At 46.7% G+C, this 21,531-nt stretch overlaps 1 protein-coding gene across 1 annotated transcript in view; it reads left to right on the plus strand.

The window, feature by feature from the left end:
* Window positions 1-2,300: 2,300 nt before the first annotated feature.
* RCSD1 (RCSD domain containing 1) overlaps window positions 2,301-21,531 on the plus strand; it is a 116,397-nt gene continuing 97,166 nt past the window's right edge. Inside the window, exon 1 of the mRNA XM_063956749.1 lies at window positions 2,301-2,532. Within this exon, the coding sequence (XP_063812819.1) occupies window positions 2,527-2,532 (6 nt within the window). The 5' untranslated portion in view covers window positions 2,301-2,526. The remainder of the gene's footprint in view (window positions 2,533-21,531) is intronic.

Here is a 21,531-nt window from a genome sequence, read left to right on the forward strand (position 1 = left end):
CAGTATTTGCACTGTACAGAAAAAAATCTAAATGTACTTGCTCCCTACCTCTGCTGTGAGGACATAATCTCCCTGAGGGCGGTCGGACTGTCACACGGAGAGTGCGCAGGTGAGATCTGCATTGCTGAGCCATTACATGCAGGCTGCATCCAGGAGTCCAAATTGTCTTTTAAAATACTGTAACCTGAACATTGGTGGTCATTCCGAGTTGTTCGCTCGGTAAATTTCTTCGCATCGCAGCGATTTTCCGCTTAGTGCGCATGTGCAATGTCCGCACTGCGACTGCGCCAAGTAAATTTGCTATGAAGTTAGGTATTTTACTCACGGCTTTTTCTTCGTTCAGGCGATCGTAGTGTGATTGACAGGAAGTGGGTGTTACTGGGCAGAAACAGGCTGTTTTATGGGTGTGTGTGAAAAATCGCTACCGTTTCCGGAAAAAACGCGGGAGTGGCCGGAGAAACGGAGGAGTGTCTGGGCGAACGCTGGGTGTGATTGTGACGTCAAACCAGGAACGACAAGCACTGAAATGATTGCAGATGCCGAGTAAGTCTGGAGCTACTCAGAAACTGCTAAGAGGTGTGTAATCGCAATATTGCGAATACATCGTTCGCAATTTTAAGATGCTAAGATTCACTCCCAGTAGGCGGCGGCTTAGCATGAGCAAATCTGCTAAAATCCGCTTGCGAGCGAACAACTCGGAATGACCACCCTTGCTTTTATTTTGTTTAGTAGCAGTGCATCCACCATCATACTTTTTATACATATTTTTTACATTTTTTACTTAACTGGTACATATTTTATACATCATTATACAGTTTATATATTGTATACACACGTAAATACAGATTTTATCCATGAGCCTATAATTTTTTTATATTTATACTACCTTATATGCACATGCAGCGGAGGGATGTTTGGAGGAGAGATGTGGGGGGCGGGGTCGAGGGCGGTCCCCTAGTGATATCAGTGTACGGCGGCCCAAGATTTTTGTTGCCGGCCCTGATGTCCACTGTGACCTCACGTAAGATCGCCTTTGTAAAGAGATGTACGTTCTCCTCTGCATCAGTCCCTCTGTAAAGGTGCATAGACGCGGTGCGATGTGTGCTTACCATTCTGACTATATAGTCAAAATCGCAAGGAAAGTTAGAACATATCGCACTGTGTGTACACAGCTTGCAATAGCGATGCGCGCTCCCACTGGGTCGGTATCGCAAGAAAAAATAGACTGTACAGGCAAGGCAATTTTGACTATATTGTGTACAATCTAGTTTTTAGTATAGTCAAAATTTGTCTCTGGTCTCTAGGTCGACCACTATTGGTCGACAGGGTTTCTAAGTTGACAGGGTCTCTAGGTTGACAGGACAAAAGGTCGACATGAGTTTTCACAATTTTTTCTTTCCTTGAACTTTTTCATACTTAACGATCCACGTGGAGTACGACTGGGAATAGTAACCTGTGCCGAACGCAGCGGCAGCGGAGCGAGGCACCTTGCCCGAAGTACGCTCGCCATGCGAGGGGACACGGTACACTAATTGGGGTTCCCGGTCACTGTACGGAGAAAACGACACCTACATTTTCTAAAAAAATTCATGTTGACCGTTTGACCTGTCGACCTAGAACATGTCGATCTAGAAACCCTGTCGACCTAGCTACTGTCGACCAATACTGGTCGACTTAGACCCTGTCGACCTAAGTAGTCAAAATTGTACATAGCCAAAATCGCACTGTGTGTACAGTCAGTGTCGGTGGTTCTGAGCTCCGGGGGGTTCATGGGAAATCGCAAAGTCAAAATCGGCCTTTAGCCAGAATCGCATCGTGTGTAGCACCTTCGGCCGCTATTCCTGGAAAGTACATTCCATTCTTGGCAACTCTCCATTACCGTATGTTACCAGGCCCGGTGCCCGGACCAGCTCATAGGTGTCTGATATTCCTGCAGATAAATAATACATTTTTGGTGGAATGTGCACTTGGCGACATTTCGCACCTACTTCTGCCTCTAGCACTGGGATGCGCCTCTCTGCTGCCTGTGCGTTGTGATCTGTCACCATCACATCTAGAATCGCTTTCAGCGTTACGGCTTTCTCCTGTGCAGCCTCGTCAGAGAACAGCAGAATGAAGCACAGGGGTGGGGACGACAAAACCTTAGAATTAGAGAGGAAATAGAGGCATGTTGTCCCCATGTATGGGCAGTGGTGAGCATTGCAGCTCTCACTCCCTCTGTACAGCCTGCACTCTGACAAGTACAGTATCTGTTTAGATTCGAGTCTAAATTTAAACACTGATTACCTCCCCTCCCCGCCCTCCCCTCTCTACAGTTTTGCAGGACTAGTTAGTGGGGAGGGTCCCGGCTCTGGTATCTAGAAGCCTTGGGACACAGCACTTCAGGCAGCCAAGAGTTCAGCAAGTGACAGGCAAGAAGCAAACTGCAAGAGCCAAAGAACACTAAGAAGTATAAGAGACACGACGGGTGTGCGCAGAAGGAGACTGCTCCACAGCACCGAGACTGGTCCCCTCCTGAGAGAGGAAATGGAGGTAACTTCTCGCCCACTTATATAGTTCTCACCCTGGCGCACATCATTCATCAATAGCACATGTTTAATCCGTATTCTGGGTTTATACAGATGTGTGAGGGGCAAATGGATTTAAGTGCAAATGTAATGTGGTATATGCATTTATTTCATTTTATTCTGGCTTAAATCTCACTTTTAAAGGAGTGTGAGGGGAACGTTTTCTTTATGCACCGTATGAGCTGTCAGATGCACGTTTGCCAGGTGCCGTTACAGTAAATGCGTATCATTCACACACAGTGTGTATTTGTAACAGTGCAGAGGTTTATAGATGTGTGACATACTGTAGCTCTCTGTAGCACGCTGTCAGGGTCTTCTGTGCAGGAATAGTGAAACGTGCCGGCACTGGGAGCTGTCACGACACAGTGATGTCAGCAGTAGCGATTGTGATGCGACCGATTATTCCTGGGGCTCAGTCTTTCACAGTATTCAGGAAATGAATGATAACATCTGTCATTCCCTGCACCAGCACGGTGTATGAATACCTGTGTGTGCAACACAAAACCTTTCCCTGTGTATCTGGTGTTACAGATCTCTGTATGGTGATATCACCAATGTTTAAGGTGCCTGCACACAGGGGCCAATTCAGTTACGTGCGGATCCTGATTCCACACCACACCTAAATCGCACATTTTCGTTCTCTCCCATAGAAGTGCACACAAAAGTCAGCGATTTTGCAGCGATGCTGGGAGTACCGTTTATGGGAAATATACACGCCCTCCGACATAGCATTTTTTCAATTGAATCGCACGAATAGACTCTAGAACAGCCTTGATTCTGGCTGCCAGGGCATGGTGGGACTTGTGGTTCTGCAACAGCTGCAGATCCATTCATGGTCTACCTCCGTGCTATGCAGTCACAGATTACAAGTTAATGACAGAACCGCAGTGCTGGGTGGATCTTGGGCACTGTGTGTAGTCCTGTAGCAAATTCTTTACTGGCATAAAGTGGACGTGAGATCATTCTTGGGCAGAATTTTCACAGGCCATAGGGATTGTTATTGTTTATTCCTATACCTCATACTGCCTATCTACGGTGATAACCTGTACCTGCTGGTCATTTCCACCGGTTGTCACCTGCGAACGCTTCTCCATGTTTACCAAGTATTGCACCGCTGTGATACCTGTTCTGTTACCACCATCCCAGGATAGCATTCACAGATTGACTTGCTGATATACAGTATATACAGTATATGAAATGCATTAACCATAACTTGACTTATCATTAAGAATATGGCCCTCATTCCGAGTTGATCGCTAGCTGCCGTTGTTCGCTGCGTATCGATCATTTAAAAAAAAAGGCAAATCTGCGCATGCGTATGCACCGCAATGCGCATGCACGGCGTACGGGTACAATGAACATCGTGGTTTTGCACAGGTTCTAGCGACGCTTTCAGTCGCACTGGCGGACGCAAGGAGATTGACAAGAAGTGGGAGTTTCTGGGTGTCAACTGACCGTTTTCTGGGAGTGTTTGGAAAAACGCAGGCGTGGCCGGGCGTTTGCTGGGTGGGTATCTGACCTCATTACCGTGTCACTCGTCGCAGCAATCATCGCACAGAATAAGTAACTACGGGGCTGGTCTTGTTTTGCACAAAATGTGTTTGCAGCTGCTCTGCTGCACAGGCGTTCGCACTCCTGCAAAGCGAAAATACACTCCCTCGTGGGCGGCGACTATGCGTTTGCACGGCTGCTAAAAGTAACTAGTGAGCGATCAACTTGGAATGAGGGCCTATATTTCCTCCAATACACAGAACTTAGCCGCATGGTAGATCAGATGGAAACCTCAGAGGTACTCCCTTCATATCTTTTCTGTGATAAACACTACTATCAATGTATCACGCGTATGGCTATATATCAAGATTTTATACTGTTAAAGAGACTTGATAACTGGCCACTGGTTGGAGCAGTGATTAAGATGACCACACAGAAGCCTTGTACTGATAATTACTCTAGGTCTGTATACTGAGTGATGATAATCTGTTGGTTATTGTTCCTGTCTGTGTTGTGAAACATAAGTAAAGCGTGTAATTATGTAGGCTAGCTTGTGTAAATGTATGCTATGGTCACATGACCAGTGTAGTGATGGTCATGTGACCAGTACGAGCAGGGTCGGACTGGGACATGATGGGCCCACCGGGGGAATGCAGTGATAGGGGCCCATACTTAGGGGTGTGGCCATCCTACAAAGGGGTGTGGTCAGCCTCCACAGAGGCTTGAAATACACAATAGTCTAGTGCAGTGTAATGCAACATATCTACCATGTATAATACAAGTGCACAGTCTGGGACCTGATCCCTAGAGGAAGGATTGGGCCCTCAGGCAGTGGGGCCTACCGGTGGTTTCCCTGGTAGCCCTGAGGGCCAGTCCGACCCTGTGTACGAGACAGGTAAATCCCTAACATGTGACACCCACCTGACTCAAAATGGCCTGATATATAACGTCTGAATGTTTTATATATCCCTGTAAAGTCGCATTTCATCAGCATTTATCTACTATATAGACCTGTCCTTAGCAAATATATACATTATTGCAGCATGGATGGAAGTGTAACTCTTTCTATTCCTATACGATGGATAATATATTTATTGCAATGTCATGGGACTAATCAAGGATCTGATTGGCAGACACTGAGGATGTCGGACGTACGAGTCGCAGTACTGATTCAGACGCAATGTATTTGAAATTTATTGGGCATCAGCAGGGCTAATGGGGTGGCTATTCAGATGCACAGCCATACTGCTACTTATGGGAGTATTATGGCAATGTTGCGGGCTTGTTGCTGAAAGTGGTGGCGTGCGGAGAAGGAGATTGTGCCCTTAGCATAGGGCTGGAGCAAGTTCCAAAGGGGTGTGGTTCGTTTTATCGACAGTATCTAGGTCAACAATGTTTAGGTCGACCACTATAGGTCGACAGTTCATAGGTCGACATGGATGGAAGGTCGACAGGGTTTCTAGGTCGACATGTGCTAGGTCGACAGGTCTAAAGGTCGACATGAGGATTTTTATTTTTATTTGTGTCGTTTTCTTCGTAAAGTGACCGGGATCCCAAATTAGTGCACCGCGTCCCTTCGCATGGCTCGCTTCGCTCGCCATGCTTCGGGCATGGTGCCTTCGCTCCGCTGCCGCTTCGCTCGGCACACTTTACCGTTCCAATCGTAGTCCACGTGGATCGTTAAGTATGAAAAAAAAAAAGTGAAAAACTCATGTCGACCTTTAGACCTGTCGACCTAGCACATATCGACCTAGAAACCCTGTCGACCTAGTGACTGTCGACCTATAGTGGTCGACCTAAACATTGTCGACCTAGACACTGTCGATCTTCAGACCGGATCCCGTTCCAAAGGTGCAACAGATGATGGAGTCTAAAGATGTGCCAATCTGTACAGGTGAAACTCAGAGAATTAGAATATCGTGCAAAAGTTCATTTATTTCAATAATTCAACTTAAAAGGTGAAACTAATATATTATATAGACTCATTACATGCAAAGTGAGATATTTCAAACATTTATTTGTTATAATTTTGATGATTGTGGCTTACAGCTTAAGAAAACTCCAAATCCAAAATCTCAGAAAATTAGAATATTACATAATATCAATAAAAAAAGGATTTTAAATACAGAAATGTCGGCCCTCTGAAAAGTATAATCATGCATATGTACTCGGTACTTGGTTTGGGCCCCTTTTGCATGAATTACTGCCTCAATGCGGCGTGGCGTGGATTCTATCCGCCTGTGGCACTGCTGAGGTGTTATGGAAGACCCGGATGCTTCAATAGCGGCCTTCAGCTCTTCTGCATTGTTCCGCCTCATGTCTCTCATCTTTCTCTTGGCAATACCTCATAGATTCTCTTTTTTCTTTAGACCAGGTAAGATGTTTCTGACGTTGTTTGTTGTTCAGGAGCGGCTTGGCAAAAGGAATATGACATTTGAAGTAGAGATGAGCGCCTGAAATTTTTCGGGTTTTGTGTTTTGGTTTTGGGTTCGGTTCCGCGGCCGTGTTTTGGGTTCGAACGCGTTTTGGCAAAACCTCACCGAATTTTTTTTGGCGGATTCGGGTGTGTTTTGGATTCGGGTGTTTTTTTCAAAAAACACTAAAAAACAGCTTAAATCATAGAATTTGGGGGTCATTTTGATCCCAAAGTATTATTAACCTCAAAAACCATAATTTACACTCATTTTCAGTCTATTCTGAATACCTCACACCTCACAATATTATTTTTAGTCCTAAAATTTGCACCGAGGTCGCTGTGTGAGTAAGATAAGCGACCCTAGTGGCCGACACAAACACCGGGCCCATCTAGGAGTGGCACTGCAGTGTCACGCAGGATGTCCCTTCCAAAAAACCCTCCCCAAACAGCACATGACGCAGAGAAAAAAAGAGGCGCAATGAGGTAGCTGTGTGAGTAAGATTAGCGACCCTAGTGGCCGACACAAACACCGGGCCCATCTAGGAGTGGCACTGCAGTGTCACGCAGGATGGCCCTTCCAAAAAACCCTCCCCAAACAGCACATGACGCAAAGAAAAAAAGAGGCGCAATGAGGTAGCTGTGTGAGTAAGATTAGCGACCCTAGTGGCCGACACAAACACCGGGCCCATCTAGGAGTGGCACTGCAGTGTCACGCAGGATGGCCCTTCCAAAAAACCCTCCCCAAACAGCACATGACGCAAAGAAAAAAAGAGGCGCAATGAGGTAGCTGTGTGAGTAAGATTAGCGACCCTAGTGGCCGACACAAACACCGGGCCCATCTAGGAGTGGCACTGCAGTGTCACGCAGGATGTCCCTTCCAAAAAAACCCTCCCCAATCAGCACATGATGCAAAGAAAAAGAAAAGAAAAAAGAGGTGCAAGATGGAATTGTCCTTGGGCCCTCCCACCCACCCTTATGTTGTATAAACAAAACAGGACATGCACACTTTAACCAACCCATCATTTCAGTGACAGGGTCTGCCACACGACTGTGACTGATATGACGGGTTGGTTTGGACCCCCCCCAAAAAAGAAGCAATTAATCTCTCCTTGCACAAACTGGCTCTACAGAGGCAAGATGTCCACCTCATCTTCACCCTCCGATATATCACCGTGTACATCCCCCTCCTCACAGATTATCAATTCGTCCCCACTGGAATCCACCATCTCAGCTCCCTGTGTACTTTGTGGAGGCAATTGCTGCTGGTCAATGTCTCCGCGGAGGAATTGATTATAATTCATTTTAATGAACATCATCTTCTCCACATTTTCTGGATGTAACCTCGTACGCCGATTGCTGACAAGGTGAGCGGCGGCACTAAACACTCTTTCGGAGTACACACTTGTGGGAGGGCAACTTAGGTAGAATAAAGCCAGTTTGTGCAAGGGCCTCCAAATTGCCTCTTTTTCCTGCCAGTATAAGTACGGACTGTGTGACGTGCCTACTTGGATGCGGTCACTCATATAATCCTCCACCATTCTATCAATGTTGAGAGAATCATATGCAGTGACAGTAGACGACATGTCCGTAATCGTTGTCAGGTCCTTCAGTCCGGACCAGATGTCAGCATCAGCAGTCGCTCCAGACTGCCCTGCATCACCGCCAGCGGGTGGGCTCGGAATTCTGAGCCTTTTCCTCGCACCCCCAGTTGCGGGAGAATGTGAAGGAGGAGATGTTGACAGGTCGCGTTCCGCTTGACTTGACAATTTTGTCACCAGCAGGTCTTTCAACCCCAGCAGACCTGTGTCTGCCGGAAAGAGAGATCCAAGGTAGGCTTTAAATCTAGGATCGAGCACGGTGGCCAAAATGTAGTGCTCTGATTTCAACAGATTGACCACCCGTGAATCCTTGTTAAGCGAATTAAGGGCTGCATCCACAAGTCCCACATGCCTAGCGGAATCGCTCCCTTTTAGCTCCTTCTTCAATGCCTCCAGCTTCTTCTGCAAAAGCCTGATGAGGGGAATGACCTGACTCAGGCTGGCAGTGTCTGAACTGACTTCACGTGTGGCAAGTTCAAAGGGCATCAGAACCTTGCACAACGTTGAAATCATTCTCCACTGCACTTGAGACAGGTGCATTCCACCTACTATATCGTGCTCAATTGTATAGGCTTGAATGGCCTTTTGCTGCTCCTCCAACCTCTGAAGCATATAGAGGGTTGAATTCCACCTCGTTACCACTTCTTGCTTCAGATGATGGCAGGGCAGGTTCAGTAGTTTTTGGTGGTGCTCCAGTTTTCTGTACGTGGTGCCTGTACGCCGAAAGTGTCCCGCAATTCTTCTGGCCACCGACAGCATCTCTTGCACGCCCCTGTCGTTTTTTAAAAAATTCTGCACCACCAAATTCAAGGTATGTGCAAAACATGGGACGTGCTGGAATTGGCCCAGATTTAATGCACACACAATATTGCTGGCGTTGTCCGATGCCACAAATCCACAGGAGAGTCCAATTGGGGTAAGCCATTCCGCGATGATCTTCCTCAGTTGCCGTAAGAGGTTTTCAGCTGTGTGCGTATTCTGGAAAGCGGTGATACAAAGCGTAGCCTGCCTAGGAAAGAGTTGGCGTTTGCGAGATGCTGCTACTGGTGCCGCCGCTGCTGTTCTTGCGGCGGGAGTCCATACATCTACCCAGTGGGCTGTCACAGTCATATAGTCCTGACCCTGCCCTGCTCCACTTGTCCACATGTCCGTGGTTAAGTGGACATTGGGTACAGCTGCATTTTTTAGGACACTGGTGACTCTTTTTCTGAGGTCTGTGTACATTTTCGGTATCGCCTGCCTAGAGAAATGGAACCTAGATGGTATTTGGTACCGGGGACACAGTACCTCCAACAAGTCTCTAGTTGGCTCTGCAGTAATGATGGATACCGGAACCACGTTTCTCACCACCCAGGATGCCAAGGCCTCAGTTATCCGCTTTGCAGTAGGATGACTGCTGTGATATTTCATCTTCCTCGCAAAGGACTGTTGAACAGTCAATTGCTTACTGGAAGTAGTACAAGTGGGCTTACGACTTCCCCTCTGGGATGACCATCGACTCCCAGCGGCAACAACAGCAGCGCCAGCAGCAGTAGGCGTTACACGCAAGGATGCATCGGAGGAATCCCAGGCAGGAGAGGACTCGTCAGAATTGCCAGTGACATGGCCTGCAGGACTATTGGCATTCCTGGGGAAGGAGGAAATTGACACTGAGGGAGTTGGTGGGGTGGTTTGCGTGAGCTTGGTTACAAGAGGAAGGGATTTACTGGTCAGTGGACTGCTTCCGCTGTCACCCAAAGTTTTTGAACTTGTCACTGACTTATTATGAATGCGCTGCAGGTGACGTATAAGGGAGGATGTTCCGAGGTGGTTAACGTCCTTACCCCTACTTATTACAGCTTGACAAAGGGAACACACGGCTTGACACCTGTTGTCCGCATTTCTGGTGAAATACCTCCACACCGAAGAGCTGATTTTTTTGGTATTTTCACCTGGCATGTCAACGGCCATATTCCTTCCTGGCAGACGACGTTGCTGGCATTTCATCGTCTCGGCCATGACTAGTGGCAGCAGCTTCAGCACGAGGTGGAAGTGGATCTTGATCTTTCCCTAATTTTGGAACCTCAACATTTTTGTTCTCCATATTTTAATAGGCACAACTAAAAGGCACCTCAGGTAAACAATGGAGAGTGCCGACACAGAGGTAGCCACAGCCGTGAACTACCGCACTGTACTGTGTCTGCTGCTAATATATAGACTGGTTGATAAAGAGATAGTATACTCGTAACTAGTATGTATGTATAAAGAAAGAAAAAAAAACCACGGTTAGGTGGTATATACAATTATGGACGGGCTGCCGAGTGCCGACACAGAGGTAGCCACAGCCGTGAACTACCGCACTGTACTGTGTCTGCTGCTAATATATAGACTGGTTGATAAAGAGATAGTATACTCGTAACTAGTATGTATGTATAAAGAAAGAAAAAAAAACCACGGTTAGGTGGTATATACAATTATGGACGGGCTGCCGAGTGCCGACACAGAGGTAGCCACAGCCGTGAACTACCGCACTGTACTGTGTCTGCTGCTAATATATAGACTGGTTGATAAAGAGATAGTATACTCGTAACTAGTATGTATGTATAAAGAAAGAAAAAAAAACCACGGTTAGGTGGTATATACAATTATGGACGGGCTGCCGAGTGCCGACACAGAGGTAGCCACAGCCGTGAACTACCGCACTGTACTGTGTCTGCTGCTAATATATAGACTGGTTGATAAAGAGATAGTATACTCGTAACTAGTATGTATGTATAAAGAAAGAAAAAAAACCCACGGTTAGGTGGTATATACAATTATGGACGGGCTGCCGAGTGCCGACACAGAGGTAGCCACAGCCGTGAACTACCGCACTGTACTGTGTCTGCTGCTAATATATAGACTGGTTGATAAAGAGATAGTATACTCGTAACTAGTATGTATGTATAAAGAAAGAAAAAAAAACCACGGTTAGGTGGTATATACAATTATGGACGGGCTGCCGAGTGCCGACACAGAGGTAGCCACAGCCGTGAACTACCGCACTGTGCTGTGTCTGCTGCTAATATAGACTGGTTGATAAAGAGATAGTATACTCGTAACTAGTATGTATGTATAAAGAAAGAAAAAAAAACCACGGTTAGGTGGTATATACAATTATGGACGGGCTGCCGAGTGCCGACACAGAGGTAGCCACAGCCGTGAACTACCGCACTGTACTGTGTCTGCTGCTAATATATAGACTGGTTGATAAAGAGATAGTATACTCGTAACTAGTATGTATGTATAAAGAAAGAAAAAAAAAACCACGGTTAGGTGGTATATACAATTATGGACGGGCTGCCGAGTGCCGACACAGAGGTAGCCACAGCCGTGAACTACCGCACTGTACTGTGTCTGCTGCTAATATATAGACTGGTTGATAAAGAGATAGTATACTCGTAACTAGTATGTATGTATAAAGAAAGAAAAAAAAAACACGGTTAGGTGGTATATACAATTATGGACGGGCTGCCGAGTGCCGACACAGAGGTAGCCACAGCCGTGAACTACCGCACTGTACTGTGTCTGCTGCTAATATAGACTGGTTGATAAAGAGATAGTATACTACTAATATTATATACTGGTGGTCAGGTCACTGGTCACTAGTCACACTGGCAGTGGCACTCCTGCAGCAAAAGTGTGCACTGTTTAATTTTAATATAATATTATGTACTCCTGGCTCCTGCTATAACCTATAACTGGCACTGCAGTAGTGCTCCCCAGTCTCCCCCACAATTATAAGCTGTGTGAGCTGAGCAGTCAGACAGATATATAATATATATAGATGATGCAGCACACTGGCCTGAGCCTGAGCAGTGCACACAGATATGGTATGTGACTGACTGAGTCACTGTGTGTATCGCTTTTTTCAGGCAGAGAACGGATATATTAAATAAACTGCACTGTGTGTCTGGTGGTCACTCACTATATAATATATTATGTACTCCTGGCTCCTGCTATAACCTATAACTGGCACTGCAGTAGTGCTCCCCAGTCTCCCCCACAATTATAAGCTGTGTGAGCTGAGCAGTCAGACAGATATATAATATTATATATAGATAATAGATGATGCAGCACACTGGCCTGAGCCTGAGCAGTGCACACAGATATGGTATGTGACTGAGTCACTGTGTGCTGTGTATCGCTTTTTTCAGGCAGAGAACGGATTATAAATAAAAGTGGTGGTCACTGGTCACTATCAGCAAAACTCTGCACTGTACACTACTGAGTACTCCTAATGCTCCCCAAAATTAGTAAATCAAGTGTCTAAACGGAGAGGACGCCAGCCACGTCCTCTCCCTATCAATCTCAATGCACGTGTGAAAATGGCGGCGACGCGCGGCTCCTTATATAGAATCCGAGTCTCGCGATAGAATCCGAGCCTCGCGAGAATCCGACAGCGTCATGATGACGTTCGGGCGCGCTCGGGTTAACCGAGCAAGGCGGGAAGATCCGAGTCGCTCGGACCCGTGAAAAAAAACATGAAGTTCTGGCGGGTTCGGATTCAGAGAAACCGAACCCGCTCATCTCTAATTTGAAGCCCATGTCCAGGATCCGTCTGTGTGTGGTGGCTCTTGATGCACTAACTCCAGCCTCAGTCCACTCCTTGTGAAACTCCCCCACACTTTTGAATGCCCTTTTCCTGACAAGAAAAAAAGAACTGGTCTGTTGCTCAGTGGTCCAAAGTCCTCTTTTCTGATGAGAGCAAATTTTGCATCTCATTTGGAAACCAAGGTCCCAGAGTATGGAGGAAGAATGGAGAGGCACACAATCCAAGATGCTTGAAGTCCAGTGTGAAGTTTCCACAGTCTGTGTTGATTTGGGGAGCCATGTCATCTGCTGGTGTTGGTCCACTGTGCTTTATTAAGTCCAGAGTCAACGAAACCGTCTACCAGGACATTTTAGAGCACTTCATGCTTCCTTCAGCAGACAAGCTTTATGGAGACGCTGACTCATTTTCCAGCAGGACTTAGCATCTGCCCACACTGCCAAAAGTACCAAAACCTGGGGCCTAATTCAGTCCCGATTGCAGCAGCAAATTTGTTAGCAAATGGGCAAAACCATGTGCACTGCAGGTGGGGCAGATATAACATGTGCAAAGAGAGTTAGATTTGGGTGGGGTGTGTTCAAACTGAAATCTAACTTGCAGTGTAAAAATAAAGCAGCCAGTATTTACCCTTCACAGAAACATTATAACCCACCCAAATCTAACTCTCCCTGCACATATTATATCTGTCCCCCCCCCACTGCAGTGCACATGGTTTTGCCCATTTGCTAACAAATTTGCTGCTGCGATCAGGTCTGAATTAGGCCCCTGGTTCAATGACCGTGGGATTACTGTGCTGGATTGGCCAGCAAACTCGCCTGACCTGAACCCCATAATGAATCTATGGGGCATTGCCAAGAGAAAGATGAGAGACATGAGACAGAACAACGCAGAAGAGCTGAAGGCCGCTATTGAAGCATCCTGGTCTTCCATAATACCTCAGCAGTGTCACAGGCTGATAGAATCCATGCCACGCCGCATTGAGGCAGTAATTCATGCAAAAGGGGCCCAAACCAAGTACTGAGTAGATATGCATGATTATACTTTTCAGAGGGCCGACATTTCTGTATTTAAAATCCTTTTTATTATTGATTTTATGTAATATTCTAATTTTCTGAGATTTTGGATTTGGGGTTTTATTAAGCTGTAAGTCACAATCATCAAAATTATAACAAATAAAGGCTTGAAATATCTCACTTTGCATGTAATGAGTCTATATAATATATTAGTTTCACCTTTTAAGTTGAATGACTGAAAAAAATGAACTTTTGCACGATATTCAAATTTTCTGAGTTTCACCTCTATTTGAGCATATGTAAAGACTCACACGGTCTCAGTCAGACGCACGTCTGTACACCAGGGAAGGCCGTTGTAGCAGTATTACAGCATCTGCAGACACTGACAGTGGCCAGTCTCAGTCCTTGCAGTCAGACGCACGGCTGTACACCAGGGAAGGGCTTTGTAGCGGTATTACAGCATCTGCAGACACTGACAGTGGCCAGTCTCAGTCCTTGCACAGTCAGACGCACGGCTGTACACCAGGGAAGGGCGTTGTAGCAGTATTACAGCATCTGCAGACACTGACAGTGGCCAGTCTCAGTCCTTGCACAGTCAGACGCACGGCTGTACACCAGGGAAGGGCGTTGTAGCAGTATTACAGCATCTGCAGACACTGACAGTGGCCAGTCTCAGTCCTTGCACAGTCAGACGCACGGCTGTACACCAGGGAAGGGCGTTGTAGCAGTATTACAGCATCTGCAGACACTGACAGTGGCCAGTCTCAGTCCTTGCACAGTCAGACGCACGGCTGTACACCAGGAAAAGGCTTTGTAGCTGTAAATACATAAAAGAGAGTCAACGTTTTTTTTTTTGGTCGGAGAGCCAGGTTGCTCATTTGCTGCGATAAAACCTATCTTCCTTTAAGCAATGTAGATTACATAGACTTTAATGCAGGAAAAGAGGAACTTTTTGAGGTTATGTCATATACCGCAATTGTGCCATACCTCCCAACACTGTTAAAAACTCCCCACTATGACAGAAGTGTGTTCAGTGCCAGTTAAGTGGTATCACGTGTAGTGGGTGTGGTCACGTCATATAAAGAACATACCAGGCCCCTCACCTGCACTACATTTTCTGTTACTTTATTGTTATTATTATTATTATTATTATTATTATTATTATCCTTTAGTTATATGGCATCACAAGGGGTCCGCAGTGCTTACAACGTACAGGACAGTATGAACACAAAAAAGATAAATGTGACTTACAGTACAGAACATTGCAGAACATAGGCAGAGTTTACAAATATTGCTGCATCAGTAGTCATAAGACCCAAATCCGCAGCAAGACGGCCAAACACAAAGGTTTTGTGCCACTGTTGGCATTGAGGAGATGATGGTATAAGTGAGGGAAGCAAAGCACAAGAGGAAGAGGGCCCTGCTCGTGAGATTGTGTAACACATTTCGCCCTCTCTTCTCTGTGCTTAGAATGGCTGTGCGGCATGCTTGTTGTGCGCCAGCCTGCAAACCTTATTTTGGTTGGCCCCAAGAAGCACATGCTGATTTATTTTGACCAATGTGGTCATTTTTTTTTTTACATGTGTGACTGTTAAACAGGGAGGCAGTCAATTGACCGCCTGTCGGGGTCCCGGCGGTCAGGATACCAACGCCAGAATCTCGACACCAGCTAAAATACCGACAGTCGGCGTCCTGACCGCCGGTTGGTTACACCTGTTGGGTGGTGGTCCACGCCACCACCCGAAGGGGAATAGAAACCTGTAACGTATATACTGTAGAAAACCCTCCATAATACGGCAGATATAGGGCCCCATTTAGCAATGAGTGATAAGCGATTTATCACTCTTTTCTAACGGTAAAAGGTGCGTCAGCACCTTTCCGGTATCTATTAAGGCAGATACCGCAGATTGTATAATTGGAGTGAGCAGCGCTCGGCTGGTATATCACTCCATTAACACCACCTCTCGCTGCACGGCGCGGTAATGTTAGATACTAGCAGCAGTTACCTAAACTGCGCTGTGAGTGGCAGAGATTGCTCCCCCCATTTTTCTTGTTAAATGTGACCTGACTGCAGACAGAAACATAGAAAAATAGATTTGACCGTAGATAAGAACACACCATGGGTTATTTTTGTTTTTTTTGTCATTAGCCAGTTAACCTACTAGTTTATTTTTGGATTGTGGGGGGAAACTAGAGTACCCGGAGGAAACTCACTCGAGCATGGGAAGAAAATACAAACTCCACACAGTTATGACCATGGTGGGAATCGAACCCATGACCTCAGTGCTGTGAGGTAGCAATGTTAACCAACAGTGCCGTAACTAGACATTTTAGCTCTATGTGCAAGAAGTAGCATCGGCGGCCTCCCCCCCGCCCCATATACAAAACAGGGCCAGTGCACGCCGTAGGCGCGTGCCAAAAATATAGGGGTGTGGCCACAAAATAATACCAATACATATTATTATGCTGTACAGAAGTTTCCATTATTCAAATTACACCGCACTAGCGCCACTTACACACATTACACCAGGTAGAGCCCATTTTACACATTACTCCAGATAGAACCCCTATAACACATTATGCCAGGTAGAGTAGTTTCCCCTTTTACACAGTACGGCAGGTATAGTCCCCCTTTTACACAATACGACAGACAGAGTCCCCTTTTACACAATACGACAGACAGAGTCCCCTTTTACACAATACGACAGACAGAGTCCCCTTTTACACAATACGACAGACAGAGTCCCCTTTTACACAGTACGGCAGGCAGAGTTCCCTTTTTTTTACACATTACGGCAGGCAGAGTTCCCATTTTTTTTACACATTACGGCAGGCAGAGTCCCTTTTTTTTTTTTTTTTTACACTGAAATAAATTAGAACATAATGTTGTTTTATGTTGAGATTGGAAGATATGGTATTTGTTTTTCTGTTCCATGTATAGTTTACATTTATTCTCTTGGTGATGCCATTCTCATTAATTTTCCTCTAATGGCAACTATATGAGTTCTCCTTAACGTAGTGAGTGAGATGTCTTCTCTACTCTACAGTTCAGGAAAAAATACTTTAAGGAATCTGTAATCTCATTGAAGGGTGAGGGATTTAACAAGTGACTGCGGCTGATTCAGTTTTCGCAAAGTATACAAAGTGCCTACTGGGATTGGTCGGGTTGAAGGTACCACGTAGGGGTATAAAGGAAAATGAGTGATGCTAGGCTACCGTAATCTGCGCAGCCAAACATTTCACACTCTGACCAATCACTATTAAGTAAACAAAACCCCATATCTAAGTCGCCAGATCATCTCCTAACAGCCAGGGACATAGAGTAAATTATAAAATACAGTGGCCACCGACCCACTAGCCTGCTGGTGCAGTTACATGGCCCATGGGTTACACAGTATATCCACCGAGTTCAAGCTTAAGAATAGTTTCTAAGAGACCAAATAAGTAGTGCAGCCCAAGTGGACCAAAGCCAGGTACTAAATTTAGTTCTGGGCTAGTATTACAGACTGCAGGAATACACTGATGCATCAGGCAGATTAGTCAGCCAAAGGTGAACCTATGGAGTACCTCGAAGAATTTGAAAAGGTCTCCTGTCCCACTCAGTGTGTTACCTGTTACACGGACAGACACCACAGATTCAAACATATGTTGTCCCTAGGATCACAATGCTGTCCCTGTGAAAACAGCTGAAGAAATCAGCTGAATAATTTACATTTCCATAGAAGGGTCAAAGTGAAAGGGAGTACACGGATAGACTGGTCCAGTTGGAGTCTCAGATGACACTGCAGATATGGTGAATTAGTGCAAAGGCACTGGTTGGATGAAATACTGTCAGGAATCTGTGCCCTTGCACTGACTCAAAAGATCTGCAAGATAGATATGTTGCATGGTCGGCTTTGTAGGCCCCAACCAGGACCTCATCTTTGAGATCTCCTTTGGGGAACCACAGGGGCACTTCTCCGAGTACAAGGGCAGGTGAGCTGATCTCTTTGCAAGTAGTGCCCATTCCAGGTAAATCAACTACTTTTACTAGTAGGTTTAGTTAACCTCAGACAAAGCTCTAATGAAACACGGATAGAGCTCTAATGGAACACATCCTCCATCATATGGAGTTCTACTGGAACACATCCTCCAACAGATGGAGCTCTACCGCAACACGTCCTCCATCAGATGAAGGTCTAGCTCTACTGGAACACATCCTCTCTCAGATGGAGCTCTACTGAAACACATTTTTCCTCAGACGGAGCTCTACTGGAACCCATCCTCCCTCAGACGTAGCTCTACTGAGACCCATCTGCCCTCAGACTGAGCTCTACTGAAATACATCCTGCTTCAGATGGAGCTCTACTGGAATGGATCCTCTTTAATATGGAACTCTATTGGAATGCAACCTTGCAATTCAGTAGATGAGATGTATCCAGTTTTGTCTACCACATGTGCGCTTCTATCCGAAAGAATGATGGATAACTCAGGATTTTACTCAGGTTCTAAAGTTTGGCTATTATGCAGCAAGTGAGAACCAAATATTACTGGGTCCTTCACCTTTATCAGGTGCAGTGGTGTAACTCCCAGAGACAGTGGAAGCACTGGTCTCCGTGCTCCAGTCAAGTGGGCACCAAGAAGGAAAGACCAAGGAACCTTCAGAACTAGGACAGATTTCTCACCTCATTTCATAGTGATTTGCTACAGTCACTGCTGACTTCTATCCTTGCCCACAAGCCCCCTTTGTAGCCCCCTTGAGCTGAAAAGTCTGAATGTGTGATAGCAGCAGCAGAGTGGGATACATCAAAGTTTGTATATAGTGAGCTACAGCTCTGCTGCTGTGTCTTATATGATGAAAGAAAGGAGAGTAGAAGTAGTTTTAAGGGGATTACTATGATTTTCTGGCTGCTGGGATCCCAGCGGTCAGTAGATCGACGCCGGAATCCCAACAACCAGAATAGCGGTGGAGAGTGCAATGTGTCCGCCCGTTGGCACGCTGCGCTCGCCATGCTTAAGGCACGGTGGCGACTTTAGGTCACCACACTAATCTATTCCCCCTTGGGTGGTGGCATGGACCACCACCCGAGTGGGGATTCTGGGCTGCGGTCGGTATTCCGAACCCCGGCATTTCACCGGGTGTCGGGATTCCGACGTCGGTATCCTGGTCTCCGGGATCCCGACAGCCGGCAAGTTGACTGCCTCCCATTTTAGAGTAGTACACTAATTGTTAAATAAAAACTGAAAATAAAGATTCCTTATCACCACAATTAGCTGCAAGGAATCTTTATTCACCCAGATGTTGCCGGGACAGGGGCTCCAATAGGAGCTCATCCCGGCGACCACTGAGAAGCAACGTGATCACATTACTTCCTCCTTTGCCCACTCAGCTGTGCTGCTGACCAGTAGCGGATCTTGCCACGGGCAAGCAGGACTTTTGCCCGGGGCGCCACCTTCCGGAGGGCGCCGCACCATGGCAAGATCCGCTGCTGCTGTGGTGCCCCCCGCTGCCCCGCTGTGAAGGGAAACGAGACGCGTAGCGAACCGGCCCTGCTGCTGACCGTATCACGACTCAAAATGAACATCAGCACATGTGCATGCCAGAGACCGTGTTAAGTGAATTGTGACAAAAACTTAATATAGATTAGTTTAGAAATGAAACTGCTTCACATGATCATTAAGGGCCAATCAGTGATTCCGTTGTTCAGCAGGGGTGTGATTAGCTTAGTAAACATGACAGGTTCTGCAAATACAGTGACACGTGACATGCTTAGAAGTAACGCCTCAGCAGCAAAATGTCCTTGGAAACTATTTTTTCAAATGTTGGCAACTATGATTTTATGTCAAGTGTTAATCCTACTGTATTTTCTGACTTTTATCAGTATATCATGTTTCCTAACATTCTTTGGGAATCGTGAGCCTTCCACGCCCCTGCTAAAGTGAGGGTTTGACCACAACAAGCTGGCAGCATGTCACACCCCTTAGGGATCTGTCTAGCACAATGGAAGCACTCAGCCGTCCTCAGCCCTCTTCCCCTGAATACGCCGCTGAATTGCCTCTGGGACCAGTGCGGATGTGTTTCAGTGTGGGACCATCCTGGGCTGACACCTCTCACCAGTTCTAAGTGGAGGAGTATGGGTGCCAGGTGCCCTGTACCTTTCTATGTAGTGTGGTGCCTCTGAAATCTCACCTTAATGCATAAAAGGGCAGCAATATGCATCTCCAAGGTCGGTGCTATTGAGGCAGCAATCTGCCACCCCTCAGCCTTGCACACTGAGCAGGATACCAGTTGCACACTCCTCGTTACGGGTCTGGTTGGCACCAGTTCACCACTGCACTTCACTGCGACATACCTCCCCACATCCCGGCAGTCTGGACAAAGTACTGACTGGCAGAGCACTGGGAAAGGTCATTACACTCAGGATTGTTGCCCACAAATTGGGACATATGGCCGGTATGGTATAAGCCAACACGTCATGCATGAGCCATTAGCAGTTATTTACTGACATTGCTGGCAGGTGCAATTCTATCCTGGTATGCGGTCAGCATACCGCTCGTCAGGATCCCGGCTGTCACAATACCGCTGCCGGGATTCCGACGGGGGCACCAGACCGCTGCCGGCATACCGGCGAAGTAGGTGATTCCCCCTCTATGGGTGTCCGCAACACCCATAGAGGGAGAATAGAACCCGCTCACCACTGAGCCCGCAGCGTGGCAAGAGCAGGAAGCCCGCAAGGGGATTCGTTGCGATCGCCCCCCAGCCAGCATTCTACCGCTCTGGATTCCGATGTCGGTATACTGACATTCAGCATCCAGTGCAGTGGTATATCATACAGAACCCTCTAGCCTACGGCCCTCATTCCGAGTTGATCGCACGAAGCTGCTTTTTGCAGCCCGTGCAATCAACTATACTCCGCCTATGGGGGTGGGTTTTCCCCATAGCAAGGCTGCGATCGCTTGTGCAGCCCTGCTATGGGGAATACATTTGTGCAGTTTGTAAGTAGGGCTAGACTTACTTACCAGCTGCGATGTTTTCACCCTGTTCGGTCCTGGCTCTGACGTCAAACACCCGCCCTGGACACGCCTACGTTTCTTCAAACGCGCTTGCGTTTTTCTTACCACTCCCTGAAAACGGCTCCGGACGCTGTGTTGCCGACCAGGAACGCCCACCGCCAGTCAATCTTCAATCGTTCGCCGCTGCGATCGCTTTCTTCTTTCTTTACGTCGTTACCCAGCGACGTCGGTCGCCAGGCAACGATGCGCGTGCACATTACGACCCCCGCGTGTGCGCGGTAGTGACCCGGTCGCAGCTGTGCGAACGAAAGCGTGCTGCGATCGGGTCGGAATGACCCCCTATATATCAATGTTTCTGATAAAAGGCTGTTAATTACAAATATTTTCCAGAGCAGTTTATCATTGTTTCAATAAGCAGCTGTCAGGAAGGAGAGGTTTGTGTCCAGTGTCGCCACCCTGGGTGCAATGCTGCGTCGGCGGAACTGTATCAGTTCCCATAACACCCATCTCCAGCTTCTTGGGTACCTGAAACAGCGACCTGGAGAGACACTCTGCGGCACCCACCTACCTGGCTGTTCCTGACGCCATAGCGTTACGTATTCTGTGGTCAGTGAGGGCTGACGTAGGGCACAGAAGTGTCTTGCTATGTCACAGGCTGTCCTAATTTAAAAGATTCAGTCCCAAGAGAAATTATAAAATGGTTCTAGGTATCAGAACCATGGGGGCTTATTCAACAGCCTGTGATCTGCACTCTCTGCGGAAATTCCAGCGAGTTTTCCGACAGATCGCAGACTATTACATAAGCCCGAAAAAGAAAAAGAGAGATGGCTGCGCTGGATTTCAGAAATAAATATTAGTAACAATAGAGAGAGCCAACGTAACA

This window comes from Pseudophryne corroboree, chromosome 2 (genome assembly GCF_028390025.1).
Source record: "Pseudophryne corroboree isolate aPseCor3 chromosome 2, aPseCor3.hap2, whole genome shotgun sequence".
NCBI lineage: Eukaryota > Metazoa > Chordata > Amphibia > Anura > Myobatrachidae > Pseudophryne > Pseudophryne corroboree.